The sequence below is a fragment of the Ixodes scapularis genome, unplaced genomic scaffold (genome assembly GCF_016920785.2).
Source record: "Ixodes scapularis isolate PalLabHiFi unplaced genomic scaffold, ASM1692078v2 PGA_scaffold5__190_contigs__length_132052651, whole genome shotgun sequence".
In the NCBI taxonomy this organism is placed as follows: domain Eukaryota; kingdom Metazoa; phylum Arthropoda; class Arachnida; order Ixodida; family Ixodidae; genus Ixodes; species Ixodes scapularis.
Genome location: NW_024609880.1, coordinates 66,681,875 through 66,701,777, shown reverse-complemented (window position 1 = coordinate 66,701,777; position 19,903 = coordinate 66,681,875). Strand labels below are relative to the sequence as shown.

The 19,903-nt window shown below is 47.8% G+C and overlaps 1 protein-coding gene across 1 annotated transcript in view; it reads left to right on the top strand.

Annotated features, from left to right (window-relative positions):
* Positions 1-19,903, top strand: part of LOC8028283 (fibronectin type-III domain-containing protein 3A) — a 61,817-nt gene that overhangs the window by 34,791 nt on the left and 7,123 nt on the right. The window contains exons 14-24 of the mRNA XM_029985444.4: positions 33-119; positions 7,231-7,369; positions 9,156-9,221; positions 9,296-9,408; positions 10,047-10,152; positions 10,736-10,929; positions 11,681-11,962; positions 14,004-14,323; positions 14,995-15,207; positions 17,525-17,691; positions 18,648-18,775. Coding sequence (XP_029841304.2) covers positions 33-119; positions 7,231-7,369; positions 9,156-9,221; positions 9,296-9,408; positions 10,047-10,152; positions 10,736-10,929; positions 11,681-11,962; positions 14,004-14,323; positions 14,995-15,207; positions 17,525-17,691; positions 18,648-18,775 — 1,815 coding nt within the window. The remainder of the gene's footprint in view (positions 1-32; positions 120-7,230; positions 7,370-9,155; positions 9,222-9,295; positions 9,409-10,046; positions 10,153-10,735; positions 10,930-11,680; positions 11,963-14,003; positions 14,324-14,994; positions 15,208-17,524; positions 17,692-18,647; positions 18,776-19,903) is intronic.

The window sequence follows — 19,903 nt, the reverse complement described above, 5'->3', positions numbered from 1 at the left end:
CTTCATCTGACTTTGGTTCTTTTTCCTTGCAGCAACACGGGTTCATACCGGTGTACAATGGATCAGAAACTCGCTTCACTTGCCAGCGTCTTATCAGGAACACAGAGTACAGGGTCAGGGTGAGTAAATTTCTGTAGGCTGATCGTGATACTTTTTGTCCCTTCTTGCCCGTCTTACTGTCTATTACTACTTGAGCCTCTGGTGTTGTTCACTTGTGAATACACTTTGCTGTGAACTGTTGCATCTTCCTTTAATTAGTATGAAGTATTTAGGAAACTCAATTGGGCCTTTTTCTGTGCAGTTGCTGCTTATTCATACGGCTGTTGCAAATTAAAAAGCAATTCTCCGATATGTTCTTTCTTCAGCTTTCTATTTTCTCTTCAGGGCAGTGACTTCTTGTTTATTCATCCACTGGCCACGCTTGTGCAGACGAAATGTCTGGGCAAACGAGTGCTTCCATTATTTTTTTTTATGTTATGATATTGAAGCTTTTTGTGTTTGGCATCGAGATACAATTGTGGCATGTGATGAGATCTTGGAATTCTATGACTGATTTGCACAATGAGAAAATTGTAAATGGCTGCCGAGTATGTTTTTGAGTAACAAGTTTTACGAATGAATGTGTGATTTATGGGGTCGTTTCTTCCATTACCGACCCATGTTTAGAAGCTCTATTCTTTTTAATTTCGCTATGTCTAATTAGACATCTTAAGTTTTGTGTTGTTCCTAGCTTACAACTTTCTCATGGGAGCGTGCATTATTTTTAGTTCTCTTTCGTTTGTTCTGTTGAATTATAGAATTTATTGCATTGCCCCCTTCTAATGTAATGCTCTTGAAATGGGGCCCTTAAAAGGAGTACAGAAACGAAAATCAAAAGATATGGACACTTTTCTGAAATGGACGAGATATGGTCAATGATATCCGTAAATGACGATTGCACGTTCGTATTTTGAGCGAATGGCTATATTTTTCGTTTCAAGTGTCCGATTCTAGCGAGTGCATCGAAATCGGCCATCGAGGCGCGCGATGAGTCATCTGAACTCCACTGCAATTGGTATGTCAGGCTCCTCATCACAGCCGAAGGCTGGCGTAACTATGAGCGCCGCCTGGCGGCGGTTTTTGCGTGTTACAATCTTGCGTTTTGAAGTGGCGGAGAACTTTACAGCTGCATGACGACCATCGTGACACATTAATTTTGGCCCCTGTAGTCCGTGGTGCATTCCATCGTGGTCTACAAACTTGAGAGCGACAAGGATTTCGACTACCAAGGGGACTCGAAAAATGCCAGCAAGGAGAACTAGTCACAGTCGCACATTGTGACGGACAGGCAATTCGGGCTAGAACCATATGGACCATCGGGCAAACCGACTGTCTGCCCGACGACATCTGAAGGAGATTGGGGCCGCCAAGAAATGCCTCGCATTTAATAGTGATTGGCCAGCTTAGAGGTATGCGCTATTTGGGGTTTTTTAACAGCGTCTTCACTTACAAGTTTGCTTCGCTTTTTGTGCGGTTCGCCGAGCTCTTCTGCCTTTTTTTTTTTCTTGGAAAAAATACTCGGCGCAACCCCTGGTAGCAACCGAATATTCTTGGTAGGAAGACCCAGACTCCGGAGGACATTGGGTCGCGTTTCGTAGTTCTCACCACGAAAATAGTCACCGTGCAGGCGATTGGTTTTCACTGGCACCCACATGAGGCGACGGACACACTGGACAGATTTACACGTTCGGGGTTTCTCATCGTTCGGAAACCCATGGGTCGGCATCTCACAGTTCAGCACACTGTTACAGCAGCCCTCTGCCGCGTAGTAATAGCGTGGCATCCTGCACGGAGAGAAGTGAATGAACACAGTAAAAACTGCGGTATCGAACAATCACGTGTGGCGCAAACCAATGAGAGCCACCTACTTGGCCAACTCGTCAACTTTACGTTGGCTCTTTGCAATTGCGTCACTGCATTCACAGCTAGGGCATCTACCGTGTTTGCACAATTCTAATGCGCACATTTTTTCTGAAAAATGCGAGCCCGAATTCACATGCACGTTACAATCAAACCCATAAACATAAATTTTTAAAAAAGGGGAAACACCGTCATGGTTGCCTAGTACGCTAGGTGGCGTGAGCAACCGCCCTTTACAAAGGTACAGCCACTACTATCCATTTATTTTTCTATCACATGGTCACACCCGTTTGCCCACATGTTCTTCAGTTGTATTGGCACGATGGAGAAAAGGGCATTATGAGGCGGCTTTTAAGTGGAATGTCATCATCCTTGCGGAACAGGAAGGCAACCGAGCCGCGTCACAAGCTTTGGGCGTCCCGGAGACATTGGTGTGCTACCGGCGTAAACAACAGGGCTGGTTCCTTGCCTGCAAAGGTTTGCGGGAAGGCTTTAATTGCTCCCCATTGTGGACAATTTCTGGACCCCTGACTCTATTGCTGACTACATAAAGGGCTTGCGACTCAACCAACTTTCCCTGGTCTCATTTCTCGTTTCAAGCGGCAACATTCCCTGGTCTCGTTTCAAGGTCAGCAGGAGCTTGATCTCCAAATTTATGAAGCGAAAGATTTTCTCTTGGGCGAAAAACCAGCATGTGCCAGAAGCATATGAAGAGAAGCTGGTTGCATCCCAGCAGTTTGTAATCAAGCTTTGCCAGTACAGGAACGACATGATTGAACAGATTAGAAACGCCGGTCAAACTTCCATTTTTTTCTACAAGCCATCGAACTATACAGTAGAATCCAAGGGTGCCAAGGAAGTGCAAATTCTCTCGACTGGAAACGAGAGGAATAGGCTTACAGCAATGCTATGCTGCATGGCTGACAGGCGCAAGTTGGACCCCTTCCTAATCTTCCAAGAGAAACTCTTCCGTCAAACATTGCATTCCCTGATAATGTAATTGTTTGGGTGCACCCCAAAGGCTGGATGATCACAGATCTCATGATTGATTGGATAGACTCGGTACGGAGGAAGAGACCTGGTGCCGACCAGGGTGTGCGTGCCATGTTGATGCTGGACTCCTGCAGGTGCCACATCAGTGACCGTGTGAAGGACAAACTTACCCCCTTTTGCACGGGTCTTGTGATCATTCCCGGTGGCATGACCTCTCAACTTCAGCTGCTTAATGTCTGCTTGAACAAGCCGATGAAAGACTATGTACGTGCAGCTTACAATGAGTGAATGATTGATGAGGAACATGCACTGACACCGGCAGGACGTTTGAAGAGAGCAATGCTCAATGATTTAGGGGTACAGGACGCCTGGAAGGCACTTAGTTGGGCGATGGTCGTCCATTTTTTCAAAAAGTGCAGCCTCTCCAACGCATTGGACGGAAGCGAGGCCGACTGTCTGTGGTCTGTGGACAGTGAAAAGGAACTATCAGACTCTAACAGTGACTAGTGTGGTTGTTTCATGTGTACGTGAGAGTTTGCTAGTTTCATAAAATGAGTCTTTGAAGTATGTGGTCTTCAGCCTTCATTTTTCTACCTGCGCAGTACAATCAGCATAGAGTTACTTTCCGAATGTTTGAGTGCTGAATATACCTGCGCGTTACAATCGGAGATGCGTTAGAATCGTACAAACATGATATACAAGTATGCTTTACTGTTGAGGGTGGCGCCACTGCGGGAGGAGCAACATGTCACAATCCCCCAGCAAAGCTTTGGCCCCCCAGCTACTACCAGTTGCGAATGGGAAAGCTTTTTATTTGTTTTAAAATTTCTTGCATTTACAAACAAAAAATTGATGTTTCTCAGGTGCTGACGCGACGTAGTATATACTACCTAAGCAATAATATAAGCCCTAAAATTTTGTTTCCATAATCCTTTAAGGATTAGTTAACCTATTATTGATGCGATATAAAAAAATTGCTTAAAGGGAAGCTACGGAGCTTCTTGAAAAAAATGAGTTAGAAGTGAATTCTAGTGTATTTTTACCTCGTGAACCCGAATACCAAAACCATTTGCCGAGCAAGTATTGTTAAACGCGAGAAAAACGTGAAAGATAGTCGCTGTACGTGACGTCATCAACGGATCTTTTGGCTTGCCAAGGCTATTGAGGCGGGGCTTCAGCCCTATTTTCAAATTGCTCTTATGGCTCTCCGGCGCGTCGCATTGAAATATAATTGTGATATTTGTTATTTTAAAGGCCAAATGAATGCAATTCAAGCGTTTTTTCTCAAATGTAGAAGTGCCCCATCTTCCCTTTAAAACATTTCTTTCTGAAAATATAAATGTTTAACGAAACAAAAAAAAATTGTAGTGCTAAGTTAGTTTTGTTGTCTGTGGGCAACACGAGGCGAAACTCGGCAAATGGTTTCCTTGCATAACCTCTATGCATCACTGTAAACTGTCAATAATATCTGCGCATACGATAGCTTCAAGTAAAACGGTCACCTATCGTAAAATATTAGTGACAAAAGAAAAACGCCTATCCCTATTTTACACTGTCCTAAATTTTTTTTCGTCAACTATCTGCATATTCATTTACGAGATGGTGGTGTAGTTTCGATCTTCAAGACTATTGCCAGACTACTAGATTAAAAACATGTGACAAAACCCATAAGAAACAATTGAACAAAAAAAAAATATTACGTGGTTCTATTGCCCATAGGTAACATTCGCAGTGATGTGATTGCTGCGCCATTTGCGCCAAGGGGCTAACCCTGCTACATCCTTCTACATTTTGCCAAAATATGGGTGATCTGCGCCAAGCCTGCGCCAAGGGGCCAATTTTGGTCGCCTTTCAAAACCGAAACTAAACTAAGTACCGTAACTGAGCATGCATGAGCTAGGTGGCACAAACGGCCGCCCGACACCAGAGCCGTGTATTGGAAGAGTTCGGCCAATAGGCGGAGCAAAGGCCGCCGCCAGCGCCAAATATTCCCCCCATGCTTAGAGCGTAAACTAAATTTGTGACACAGCGTCGACCAATCAGGAGACCGCGACGTCACAATATTGCAAACGACATTTAAAGCGTGAAATAGAAGCGTTCAATCTCGACCTCTCTACTCCATCTCACAAATGTCGGCAGTGAAGACAAAGGCACAGGCGCGAAGCATGGCTCAGCAAAACGCTTTTGTTTGTACGAGAACTCGTGCATAGGAGGCACTTTCCAAAACCACGTGCTCGTGCCCATGCCTTTGTCTGCACTGCTGATGTTTGTTCGCTCTGGGCCGGCTTGCTATAATTCGTCTCACCTTAGTGCGACTGCGAAGGCTGTGCAAGCGCGAGCGGTTAGCCTTCGCTGCAGCACTTGCTGCACGAGCGCTCATCCAGCCGCCGAGGCTTCATCCTAAGGAACTAGCTCGCGCTTTTAGCACGCGCGGCTAACAATAGTCCATGCTAAGGTGAGACGAAGTATAGAACAGCGTCCTGAGACTGGCTGAAAGAAAACAGTTCAAAGGGTGGGGCGCGCGAGCATCTTGAGACGCGGAGTCCCGCTCTACTCGTGCGCTGGCTTTGGCAGTGCTTTCTTTCCCCGTCTCAGCTGAGACGCTGTTTCTAGCAAGTCGGTCCTGGTTTGGAGCGCACGTTCGTTTATTCTACACTTGAATATTGGCGTGACTAAAACCTCACATGCACAAAGTTTTCAGTAACTGAGAGCTAAGCCTTTTCACTCTAGCGACGCTAAAACGGCTCAAATTAGTCACGTCACATATTTAGAGCACACGACCACCACTAGGGGCTGTTTCGCGGCCTGTGGTTGGCCCTGAGATGCTCGCCTATTCAAACCAATGTATGGCCAAACTCTCTCAATAAACGGCTCTGCCTGACACAAAATACCCTACATCAGTCGTCCATGGTTTTTTTCCATGGTTTTTTCCGCCATGTTGTCTCTTCTGTCACGTTCTCGTCGTCTCGTAAACGTAAGTCTCGTATCGCGTTTCTTTTTTTTTTTTTTTTTTTTAACGATAGATGCCGTTGTGTGTGTGCGCTGTGACGCTAGCGTGCTGGGTACCAGCCATGACGTGACGCTGTGAAACGAAACTATGTTTCGGTGCGGCGGGAGTTGCTTTTTGAGCTGAAGCTCTCGCTCCTGAAATCGGTGGCCACACGACGTTGCAGATATGGAGCTTCCTAAACTGAAACACAAGGACCGCCCTCATGTTCATCAACATTCATGTTCTTGTTTAAAACATACGCTGCTATAAAAATCCCTCTCTAACTCAAAAACTGCTGTGTCGAAGTATTGATTACCTAGGTTTCTCTTGGTGGGCTTTCTTTCGAGAGGGACCCCGGTACGTGAAAAATGTGTCGCGAAGAAAAGTTGAAGTGATCTAAAGCAAAGAAGGGAATGTCTGCACGCTGAACCCGCAGAGCGCGCTTGTTTTTCTCAAGTTCAGTCGTTGCACAAAGCGACCCTGGCTCGCGACGTCTTGCATCGATGCGCTCAGGTTCTTTTTTTCTGTGTTTAGCTCGTACCTCGCCTGCCGGCCTGGCAAGCACGCGGCGCTGGACTCTTTTTTTTGTCGCATGCTGGGCAGTTACACTTTGCATAGACTTCTGGCTACCAGTTGGCGACGGAACAGAGGCATGGTTTCGGTTCCGATCGAACAGCCGTTTCGCTCGCGCGACGAAGCACGTGCACCTGCAAGCCTGCTGGAGTTGCCCTCACGTGCTTGCGAACCAACGATGCGAACATAATTGCACGACAGAGGCACCACCCGGGACGCTTGCAATTAATTGTTTTACATTTAATTACTTTTGACGAAAATCTGGCACGTCGGCAATCAGTAAAATGGTGGCAAGCGGTTTTTCGGAATCGCTTGGCGACGCCTACAGCACTGTACACTCCTAGGATGTCGCAATGTCTCTTAGGAGACATTGAAAGTGGACATTCATTACTACCCTAAGCTAAAGCAAAGCTTGCTCCAGCCTTGCAGAATGTTTCAAAAAGCAAAAAGAAATGTGTCATGTCATTGGCATTTCAGTTACACCATGAAAGACTCCCAGGTGGCCGAACTTGACCATAATTGGTTTATTTCGGCGAGCAAGATTCCCTTTGCGTGTCCAGCATTTAAAACAAATATTTTTATTTTTATTAGAATATCTGCTTTAAAAGCCACTTTTGCCACTCCAAAACACTGTTTTGGCTGCTCCAAAGGCCACTTTTGCTGCTCCAAAACACTGTTTTGGCTGCTCCGAAAAATGCTCCAAAACGGCTTAGGCCTATCACATCACTGCATTCGTAAATAAAGAACTAAATGATTATTCTTGTTTTTTTTTCCAGTTGGTGGCACACAACGAGGAAGGCTCGAGCGGCCCTAGTCGGGTGACTTCCCTGCGCACCCTACCTGACCGGCCGGGGCGCCCAGCTCGCCCCAGCGCCAAGGGCCGCGTCCGCAGCCACAACTTCACCGCATCCTGGGGTGGGTGGCAGAATGGGTCACCTTTGGTTTTGTCATTGGTCGCCGGACCTCAATCCACATTCGGCAAACAATCTTAGGACAAAAAAACATGACGAAACCTAAGAACAAATCCATAGTCCCGGCACAATATGTTCGTAAGTTGTGGATGGTTTACAACGTGCGTCATTTACAAACTTCTTAGCTACCATATTTTTGTATATATATACCTTCCCCTGCATATAACTTGCACCCTCAAACTATTACTCTTGGGAAAAAAAAAAACAAGAAAATTCTTCGGGTGTTACCCGCACTAGCCATTCAAAGTAATGTGCGGATCTAGATAGGAACCATACGTTTATTTTATATACTCTGGCACTTTCATTGTCGCCGATGGCCTCATCGTCCATGCCGTCAAGGGGATTGCTGATGCAACACTTTTTGAAACTGATCCACACCATCTCGTCTGGAAAAGTCGCAGTAACGCTGAATCTCGAGATACGGCGCGACTGCTGCCTCTTCTCTCCTCGACCTTTGCGAGTGCTTTTTCAAGCTCGGGGTATGCAGCATTCTTCGAGACGTGGAACGTTCTTCGGTCCCGGCTTGCAGTTTGTAGCCTCTCGTTCTTCCACCATTCTTGCACTCGTGACTCGTCAATTGTTGTGGCGGTCATAGTTCCGGCCTGCCACTTAGTTGCCGATCTGTTGCCGTAGAGTTTTGTGAAAGTGGCATTGTCCACAAAGGGAAAAAAAACAAGAGAGAATTCGAAAACTTTGTGCAGTAAAGGTGTACAGCGAACAAGTTGAAATAGCTAACACTGTTCAGTTGTTTTTTTTTCTCAAAGTTTAGAATATTTGCAGCTCCCTAGTTTATTCAAGTGCGGCATCCTCGAAAGGTGTCTGTGTGTGCAACATTGATGAGACTAATATCCCCTGTTGTCAGCGTATGACGCCATTGAAATCGATGAGAGATGGCAACCTGAAGAATTAGCAGGATTTCATACCAGATCACTTTTACAAGGGGCATTCACTCTGTTCTGGAAGTTGTTACAGACCAAACAATGAGCACGTTGGTAGAGTGCCACCCTCTTTGGCGCCTTAAAGATCGCTTGTGACGTGGATGTATCCGCGACACATATACATACAATAGACTCATTAATTAAAACTTCATGAAACCGCAAATTTCGTTTGATTTTTATCAGAAATTCTTTTAAATATGGTGCAAGGTAAAATTATGATTTTTTATATGGATGGCTACACATACAAAGCAGATATTCAATGATTTCTATTGCACAGGTGTATTAATCCTAACCACGTATGGCCACACATGAAACATAGATGAATTGTATAAGAAAAGTATTAATCCCTCAGAAATGTTGTCTATCGTGGACTGTTTAGACAGCACATGACACCTCGGAACAAAGTTTAGTTTGTTCATCCAGCAAAAAAAGTTGTCTATGGTGAACCATTAAGCCCGTTGAGCCAATTCTTACCGAGCACCAGTGCACTGCAGAGAAGCAACACCCGCGGAAGCAGGCTCTGCAAGTGTTGCTTCTCTGCAGTGCACCAGTGCCCAAAAAGAAGTGCACTAACGGGGCGGAGAGTATAAAAATTGCATGAAAACTCCATTCTAATCAAGCGGCCTATAAATACATTAAAATCAAAGCGGGAGAACAAAAATTTTTAAATTTACTTGAATTAACTAGAAGTATGAAATATCTGAGTTTCAATTAGTGCGAGCCTATTGTATGTGACAGTGACGTGTGGCAAGGTCGTGTGGGACATTACATGTGATGCATTACCGATTGCAGAACCCCCCAAGGATGACGGAGGATCTGAAATTACCCGGTACAGCCTCCAGATGGACTCTGGCAATGGTGAGGGTTTGACTGTGCTAAGAATGCGGAGGAATTTGGATTCGTTGCGTTTGTAATCTTTGTATTTCTTGTAGGCTTCGAGGAAGTCTATGCTGGTCCCGACCGAGACCACGTCTGCTCTGGATTGGAACCCGGTGCAACGTACAGACTTCGAGTGAACTGCTCAAGTGCTGGAGGTGTCAGTGATGTGAGTGAATCTTCTTGTAGTCTCTGGCTTCTGAGGTCTGTAGGGAAGAAAATCGTCCCAGATTCGTAATGCTGGTTTTACAGAAATGACGATGTAATGTCTTTAGGGTGGAAATTAAACTAATACTTAGGTTTCCGAAGTAAGCAAGTAGGAAATGGGACTTCAGTTTTTAGAATCAATATAACCGGCTCATTTATACTCTGTTCACCACTTCCTTCAGTTGTAGCTGATGCTATGAATTGTCTGCCCCAACAGTGTGACTATGAAGTGTCGCGAGTCTTTATTGTGCTTGAATATGCATCGTCACTAGGGGAGTCACGTGAGGCTTTAGTGGCAAAAAAGGGTGGCCGGAGTATAGAAGGAGAAGTCTCTTGTGGATAATTGTGTCGTGAGCTTGCTTATACGGCATGAAGTTAGTCAGTTGAAACGCCATAGGTCCAGTATGACACCTAGTTGATAGGGAGCTGCGTAGGTCTTCAGGGTTGCCATTTGTTTAGCAGGCAGTTTGAATTTTCTCAAACTCTACTCTTCGTGTAGAAGTTTTGGTTGTGGAGCAGACTGCAGTGGTGAGCACGATCGGTGGCGGGTCCTTGTGCATGCGACTCGAAAAGAGAGCGCCTCTCGCTTTGGTTATGCAGTTCTCGGAAGTGTCCAGTGTGGCCACCTTGCCGCTGTGCCCTGGAGCCTGCGACCCGCCTCGCATGCACGGGAAGGCGAGAGCAATCTCTGCCCACATCAAGTGGGGTGAGTGCCTAGCAGCCACCCGTCGTCTGCGCCTTTAACTTGGCGCTATATGGTTTTCGTTAACATTGCTGCATTAAAACTTTTATAATCATGATCGGCGGCGGCGGCAGCAACAGCACCCACGCTGTGGATTCGTTGCCAGCTGACTCTACTATGGTTTCTACCTGAAGCCATTGAACGAGCCATACTTAATCAATGGAGACGGAAGAATCATTTGCAATTGTCGTGCAAGAAGCCGCTTTAGAATCTGAACAGATTGCGGTTTTGAACCCAGATATTATCCGTGCTTCGTCATTCGCAGGTCTCTTGTCGCAAATCACAATGATTGGCTCGTCATACCGACCTTGTATGATGTTAGTTCTTGGACGTAATAATTGGGAGGACAAATGCAGCGGGCAGAAAATTAATGCGGATATCTCTGTGACTGTTTCGTGGGACAGGCATTTGCAAACTTCACAGCCAGGGAAATATATAGACTGAGGATGTTTGAAAAAGGTTATACCATAAGTGCGTCAATTCATGCCTGCAACTTTCATGTTTTGCGAGCGGTTTGGAAAAGAATTTGAACGGCGCTCCGTCGCAGCGCCGCCGGCCTACGACGGAGGATCCCCCGTGACCGAGTTCGAGCTCCAGGTGGCTGCGGCCCCCGACCCGGAGTCCGAAACCCGCAAGGAGCCCCGGGTGGCCTACAGGGGCCCCGACTGGGACTGCACCGTGGCCGGGCTGCTGCCGGGGAGGGCCTACTTGTACAGCGTGCGTGCCTTCAACAGTGCAGGGGTGAGTCACTCCGGACGGGGAGGGAGGCCGACGGGAATGGCTCGTACATCGTCGACGACGGGGTTACAGTGCTCTGGGTCTTCTCTGTCGACCACCAGAGAACAAGGGGGGGTGGGGGGGGCACAGGTTGGAGACGAGCACTGCACGAGCGTTCGGCGAGGTGTTGCATTCAGTCAGTGAGGACGCGAGTCCCGTAACACAAATTCAAACACAAATGCTAGGCAATTGTGTTGCATGCGCAAAACATTCACGGCACTCTTCATCAGATAGTTTTGACGCGTACCATGTGTACACTCGATAGGTGTTCTTAGGATGAGGCGATACTACCTCCAATCGGGCTGATAAACCCTGCGATCTTTCAGAGCCTTCAATACTCTTGAGCTCCTTTAGCTCAGTGCGCACATGTCGTTGAGCTCCTCCCCGCCTACCTCGCTCCTCCATGCCTACCTCTCTGGTCGCGTGTCCTGCCCATTCACCAATACGCATATGCACTGAGCACCTCGCTCCTCCTCTCCCACCCGTCAACCAATCAGTGTTTAGCTTCATGGCGACGCTTTTATCTGGGCTTAACTTTTGAGCTTCACGAAATGCCGGACACCTAGCCAAAGAATGTTTCGTGTTAAAAGATTTGGGGGAGTTCAGTCTGTCTTTTGCTCAAGACGTCGGATTGTACAGAGGGGGCTGCAACCTCCATTTTGCGCACCTCCGGTCTAACTGCCGCATCCTCATTTTCGTGACATTCCGCGTGCAGGCCGGACCCTGGTCGGAGCCCCTGCATGCCCTGAGCGGTTCGGGGCCCCCCGACGCCCCCCGCGGCCTGTCGGTGCAGGTGCGCAGTGCCAGCTGCGCCCTCGTCTCGTGGGAAGAGGCCACGTGCCATGGTGCACCAGTGTCTGAGTACCTGCTGGAGTGCCGGCAGCCGGAGACTGCGGCAAGCGGCGCCACCACCTTTGCGCAGCTGTACTCCGGAAGGACTGCCCACTTCGAGGCCAAAGGGCTCGAGCCGGCCTCCTGCTACTGCTTCAGGGTGCAGGTGAGGCTGACGTCCAGTGTGGCGAAGTTAGTGTTTTTGCCGGTTTGATCGAGATCGCTTGGTTCACAGGCCACATTTGTATTACAAGCTGTGAGGAGGGGACGAAAGTGTCGGACGTCTGCAAGCGTCTTCCCCCTTCCCTCTCCTTTTCATTTTTGTCCCGCGACAACTCGAAGCTTGTGCACTTGCGACCAATCTGCTGGAGGCGTCCTCCGTTAAATTGCAAATGCTCTTTGTGGCTCATGTTGCTCAATTTCTTAAACCTACGATCTCTGCCGGCATCTAAGCTTCGTTTTACCTTGCAATAGACTGCGACGGACATTACAAGCTATCGGAGCCATTATAATACTGTGTAAGTTTTGCACAACTCTTGGAAGTGGCGTAGTGACGCGCAGAACGCGTAGTTGCGCGATACATTCACATGTCAACTGGCTGGATTAACTGGGATGGCTCGTAGCATCCGGTGCGGTTCATTGATGAGGTAAATGAAATTTCGTCGATGGCAGAGCTGTCTTGGCCCGTGGCCAAAGCGAAGAAATTATGGCAGTAGGCGTACGCAAAATCCATGTATAGGAAAAGTGGCGCTATTTATAAAACAAACAAAAAGCATTGTATTGTGATTTCGCGTGACGATTTAGTATAGTTTGCATTAGAAACGGATCATTCGCAGCAGTAAACATTGTCAAATGTGATAGCATGGAACTGTCGTATAAGGGAAACACTTTTAATGCAAAAGCATCAACTGTCCCATGGAGCAAAGCCAGCGTTTCTGTAGCAGTGAAAAACGGCTCCTAAATTCCATCTGTAGCAGCGAAAAATGTCACCTCAATTCCCATTGGCTGAGCAAAATGGCACATAAATTCCCATTGGCTGCAGAGCGGACACACCTCTGCAGCCAATGGTCAATGTTACACATTAACTCTATGGGGTGAGTGACGGTTGTGCGAAAATGTCAGAAATATCGGAGTCTGAAAAATTGGTCAGTGACTGTATACACAAATTAATTTTCCTGCTAGATTTATCGGTAAATTTGACATCACGTGACCTCAACACCAATTCAGTTTCCCCGCTAAATTTAGCAGGAAAAGTGATTTTACATTACTTCGGGTCACGGGACCGATACACAAATTAGTTTTCCCTGCGAAATTTAGCAGGCAAACTGATGTCACATGACTTCAGCAATTCAGTTTTCACGCTAAATTTAGCAGGTGATTGAATTGGTGTATAGGTCTGTGAAGTTCCATAATACAATGCGCACGGTTACGCCAACGGCAATATACACTTATTCAATTCCCCACTTAGTGGGGAAACTTAATTGGTGTTGAGGTTATTTGACATCAGTTTCTCTGCTAAATTTAGCGGGGAAATTGAATGCGCAGTGTTGCATTATGAAACGTCGCAGACCTACACACCAATTCAGTTTCTCCGCTAAATTTAGCGGGGAATTGAATTGATGTGGTAAATGAAATTCACCGGCAACCATAGCTGTGTGCGCAACTGCTAAGCGCGTGCTAATGGCAAGCGTGCATTCCACACCATCAAGATCGAAGGTCTTGGCAGCCTAATAACGTGAGCTTGTTCTGAGCCTCCGCTCTAATTAGCACCCTCAAATATGACGTCCACTGAATACCCCCTTAAGGTCTGTAATGTCCCCCAATGCAATGCGCGCGCTTACGCTGATGCGTAAGTGCAGCATAAGCGCGGATGCCCAAGTACTAAGAGCTGCGCTCTAAAAAGTAGTAGACATTACATTAGAGAAGCTCACTTTGCCGCAACGGGTCGAGGTAGTTCGAGCGTTTGAGAAAGTCTCATTTACGCCGCTGCCGCGGAAAACGGCACCCACAAATCGGACATCCACGGAACGATTGTCTTCTTACTGTGCACGATGCAGGGCCACTTCGCGTCATCCACTCTCAGCATGTGTGCGCAGTTTCTCCACAATAACACATGACATTCCGTGTAACCCCTGCCTTTTTTCATGCTAGTAAGTATTGCCAAGGGGCGATTTTTGTTCACATTTCGGTCGTTTGTGCACACGCAGGCAGTGAGCAGTGCCGGCCCAAGTCCCTTCTCGGACGCGGTGGAGTTTGTAACACCCCCCGGTGTGCCGGGTCCCGTCGGGAGCCTAGAGTGCGTCAGGGGTCACACCAGCCTGGAACTGACGTGGGCCCAGCCTCCGTGTCACGGATCCGACATCACGCACTACATCGTGGAGGTGACAGAGATGGGACCGTTGTCATCTTCCTCCGCGTCTGCAGTTTCGCCGGCAGCGACGGCAACGTCGTTTTCACCAGCGTCGACGCACGTCGCGGAAACCACTCGGCTATCAGTGTCGTCACTCAGGCCTGAGACGGCGTACAAGTGAGTTGCTTGCCGATTCGTTTCCGCTGCAAGGAAGATGGGGCTTGTTTGGAAGGTTATTGACATGGTTTTGCCTGGTTTGTTGTAGAACATCAATATAGATCGAGCCAGGATATTGCGAAAGGGACATAGTCGTGAGAATTGCATTATATTCGTGTCACCAGTTTTTAGTGTGATAATGGTGACCAGAAACTGACTAGGTAACAAAGCCATAGTGCTAAAATTTAGATGTCTTTTAACGAAGGCCAGCATGGGGCACGGATTAGGCACAAGTGCTGCGTCGACGTTTGACTGAGATTTGCATTCTGGCTGATTTAACACGGGTTTCAACCAAATGCTGACGATTCGCCCGTGTTAAATCTGTGCACCACGTTGGGCAGCTTTAGGGTACGCCGAAAATATAGTGCTACGACTTTGCTTTCCAGGAAGTGTTGGATAATGTCCCTGTGAATATCTGGTGTCAGGGAATGAGGCCGTCCATTCGCACCACGTTCGTACCACGTTGCATGATTGTCCGCACAAATTTATTTCATGTTTTGCTCATTTTGTTTAATCCTAAGTCCTATTAAGGCACTTCAGAAACATTTTTTGTTGCGAGTTTAAAGCTTTTTTTATTGGGAATATATAGGATTGTCACATGTGTCTCTTTGTGTGGCTCTGCGTGTGCGCAGGGTGCGTGTGCAGGCCGTGAACGGGGTCGGTTCCGGCCCCCTGAGCAGTCCGGCCCTGCGGACGAGCACTCGGGCGCTACCCCCTCCTGCCCCCTCCCTGGAGTGCCTGGGGGCCACCCACAGCAGCCTGAGGTTGCGCTGGGGGGACCAGGCCGAGAAGTCTCTCAGGGACTTTGTCCAGTACACCCTCGAGATGGAGGTCAAGCCAGGACTGTGAGTGGGGTCGGGGAGTCTGTTAACTCAAAAAAGCCCCATTGGTTTGCGTACGGAGCGGCGTAGCAGTGAGAGCTTCACTTGCGTGCTGGTAGCTCAATGAGAAGGTTGGGCTGCATAAAAACCTCGTTCATACTTTTTTTTTAAAATTTTTTTGGAGAACTCAATTAAGAATTCAGATTTGAGAAAAGCATTACAGTTTATATTACTTTAGGGGCCCAAACACGAAACGGGAAGCGGTTAGCACTGCAATTTATTTCGCGTGGGTTTCGGTAGCTGTAGAAAACTAGCATATTTTTTTAAAATACAGGTTTACTGTTTCATAACTTGTATAACACTGCGGGTTAACCTATAATCTCGGCCAAAAAATGTCGACCTAGAGGAGGGGAAAAATTTCGGAGCCCATTGAGCTATCCCAAATGCTGCTGCCTCGCATCAGATGTTGCCCCCAGCGCGGCGGTGCAAACCGGCAAAGCTTCTTCCGGGCATCTGTGTGAAGTGGGGAAGCTTGATGCATGCTTCAGTGCAAAGGGGTGAAGCTTGACGCACGTTCTGGTGCAGGGTGTCTTCTTGGAACAGCACTTGGGCCACGTTGTGTTGAGAAATGGCACTGTCACAAATGGTGATGAGATTCCTGTGACGAGCCAGTAATTGCTTGGTTTCTCTTTACCTTCAGTTGCAATGTCCCACACAAACACGGGGGAAACGGAAAAGCGGAAATAGAACCCGTTTAGGGCTGTAGACTGCAGTGCACATTCAAATCTTTGCATTGTCACCAAAATCCTGTTTGGCGTTACGAGAATAAACGGTTTTCATCCTTGTGTCACGCAACACATGGACGCACAAATAAACGCTCTGCAGAGGACGCATGGGACAACTTTTTATATGCAACTGTAAACCTTATGCACCCTTGTGTCTGCACATTTGTTTGCAACCAACGAAGCAGACGGTTCATATCTGTTATATACCTACTTCAGTTATGCATACGGGGAGTAATGCGCCCAACAAATTTTGATACATTAGCTTCTGAACAGCGATTGGTTTATACAGTTTGTAAGATATGCAGCTGATATAATATCTTAGCTTATGAGTAGCAAATACCATGGGATACAAATGTAAGTTTAAATCTCATAAGAAGAGATAAACATTTAAATGGGACCGATTCCACGTGACAGGTTGGCTACGCCACCTCTCCCGCACTATCCAGGGAATATTACCGTATTTACTCGAATCTAGGCCGATAGTTTTTCCAAAAAAATTAAATCCGAAACTCGGGGGTCGGCCTAGATACGAGGATCCGGCTCCGCCATGACCGCGGGACACTATCTTGTCTACGTCGCTTCGGAAAAATACGCTGCGTACCACGGAACGCACGGAACGTTCGTCTCTAGTAGACTCTCTACCCGACGCTATGGCATCGACCAGTCGATGCGACTGCTCCGTGGCTTTTCAGAGGAAAGTTGTCTTGGCTGCTGAACACTCATCCAACCTGCAAGCCCAGCGTGACTTCGGCGTGGACGAAAAAAATGTGCGTCGCTGGAGAAAGCAGCGTGGTCAGCTCTTTGCATGTGCGGCAACAAGAATGGCGTTCTCAGGACCGCGGAAGGGAAGGCACCACGAGCTGGATCGCGGCCGCATGGGACGGCATCCCGGTGGAACTGGTAGTAAAGTCGTTCCGAAAGTGTTGCATCTCGGATGCCCTGGACGGTACGGGTGACCACGCGTTGTAGGAAGTGGACAGTGACAAAGATACCAGTGAGGACGGCGAATGATCAGGAAAAATGCGGACATTAACCGTGAGCATACCGTCGGATTAGGGACCGAAATAGTGCTGTACATTGCAGATAAATTCCGTTCTCCGTTTAATTTATGGTGTTTTCCTATACTTTTTGGTCGGCTTAGAATCAAGAATATTTTTTTTATTTTTCAGCCCTGCCGTTTTCTCGGGGTCGGCCTAGAATAGAGTAAATACGGTAGTTTTTATGCACATGCAAGAGCCTCGCTGGAGGTTTGCACATGAGGCGGGAGCCGTCTCGTACATTTCCGCCTGCTCCTGCGTATTAAAGTTGTGCCAGTGTCGCGCAAACGCCGAACGCTTGGGGAGATCGGTCTATTGCTGCAACGCTGCTACAAAGGTTGTTGGTTGGTCGCAGGAGGCCTCTCTGCGGGAAGTAGACTGTTAGATCAGAAAATTGTGTGAATTGGTTTAGAGTGTAATGGCACTCGCTGGATGGCGACGAAAAATACTCCCAGAATTCAATGATCTGCGGTGCCATATCGGCAGCAATTGTTTTCTGAGTTGCCTCCTCGGGCGCAGGTTTGCGGTGCTGTACCAGGGCCCGAGCCATTCGTACAAGGCGTCGCGCCTTCAGGAGAACCACCCGTACCGGTTCCGGATCCAGGCGACCAGCGATGCCGGTGAAGGGCCGCACTCGGAGCCAGCCACCTTCTCCACGACCAGGGCCTTGCCGCCGGCACCCAAGGGTGAGCAAACGGACTCTTTCGCGGGAGATCTGTACCTTGAGAGTTGGAATGTAATACAACCGATTTTGTTCACGTGACAAGGCGAGCAAAGTTATTGAGTCGACTGCGACGTCCTACCACGTCGGCCATTCCTCAGGCGTGCCAGTGCAAAACAATGAAGCTTCGCACGTGTGCACCAGAGTGAAGCATGAAGCAAGTTTTGGTACAAAGCGGCGAAGCTTCACATGCACATGTTGGAGTAAAGCGGTGAAGCTTAAAACAAGAGAGCTTCTGTGATGCGGTAAAGCTTAAAATGGGCACACCGGAGTGAAGCGGCAGAGCTTGAAGCGAGAGCACCGGTGCAGAGCAGTGAAGCTTTGCACGTGCATTGGAGCGAAGCGGTGAAGCTTAGCTCCGACACTGCACACCCAAACACAAAATGTGTGTACCAGCCTTAAAGATGCGATAAACGCACAGGCCGGTGTCACCATCATGGTTGCACATGCAGTGTTTTATTCTCAGCGTAGACACATGTTCCAAGACACACTGAAGGCTGGTCTGCACTCTCGCGACTGTTTACAACTGAGTGCATTACATCCCTTTTTTGTCTCACCTAGAGAACATGCTACCGCCATCTGTGAGGTGGCCCTGGAATTGCATGTCACTAGTGAGGTTTTGCAGTATTTGCGAGATCATATGTATATGCGCTTTTTACGGGAAATGGTCGTTTGTAACAATGTCAAAAATTGTTTGAGCTAATAGTAAAACAAAGATGCGTGAAAAAAATGGAAAGTATGTGGAAATCACCAGTGTTCCACGACTACCTGATAAATGGCGTCAGTGCGTCCTCTTGAGAGATCAGGAGAGGTCATAACGCATTCGGCTGTATGCGATCGCGAGTGTGCGAACGAGCCTCGAGAAAAGCGGACGTCACGACGACCCCCGGATGACGCCAAGCGCTTATCTCGCCGGCGCAGCTCCTCGCGTGACCCCCCAGGGAGACACGTCGTGCCTGTTGGAGTGGCAAGCCGTGCGTCTTCTCACGGACGATCCCGTGAGCTACCTGGTCCAGCTGCAGCAGTCTGGGTCTTCGGAGTTCTCTGTGGTGAGTCCCCAGTCCCTCGGCCAGCACCGGAAAGGATAGCTCTATGTTTTCCTACGTCGCGAGTCTTCCATAACGGTACCCAAAGCGAGTCTTTGACCGGTGTGTTTGGCGTCCGTCTCACCCATACATCAGAAGTGACGAGAGCCTGCGTGTCATGCTGTCGTGATCCCGACAATTGGTGCTAGAAGTCCCGGCAAAATAAGTGAGCAAATGCAAGTGTTGCCGTCATCGTGGGGTCCCAACTCTTGGCTGCCAAAGGTTCCGCGGACTGTCACACCTGAGTGCGACCTGCAGCAGAACAGGCGTCTGGCACATCCAGCTCGCTACGAGTTCGCCAGGATCATGGCTGGCGACAGCGTGACACTTTTGTGACATCATCAGGTGGTAATTGAGAGACCATTTTTTAGGATGCGGTAAACACACTGGTCGGAGACATGTTCTGGGCACCATACTTTTCCTGTACCAAAATAACCGTAACAGCACTTTTCATGTCTTAAGCACCTTTGCGACCTTCGGACTTCGGTATGTCGCTATAGTCTGGTATGGTATGTCACTGAAGTCTGGCATGGATTAATGTCCATTATACCGTGGAAGTCTGGTAAAGCATAGAAGTTTGGTATACCATAGAAGTTTGGTATATCATAAAAGTTTGGTTTACTATAGAAGTTTGGTTTATCATAGAAGTTTGGTATATCATAGAAGTCTGGTAGATCTTAGAAGTTTGGTATATTATACAAGTCTTGTATATCATAGAAGTCTGGTATACCATAGAAGTCTGGTATACCATAGAAGTCTGGTATACCATAGAAGTCTGGTATACCATAGAAGTCTGGTGTATCATAAAAGTCTGGTGTATCGCAGTGATGTGATTGCTGTGCCAAACTGCGCCAAGTGGCTAACCCTGCTACATCCTGCTACATTTTGCCAAAATATGGGTAATCTGCGCCAAGCCTGCGCCAAAATACCAATTTTGGTCGCCTTTCAAAACCGAAACTTTAATTTAAGTACCAAGCATGCGTGTGTTATGTGGCGCAAGCGGCCGCCCGGCACGAAATACCCTGCATGAATCGTCTGTCCGGTCTTACATAGTTTTCCCGCTGTCTCGCGTTTCGCGCTCTCGTCGTGTCG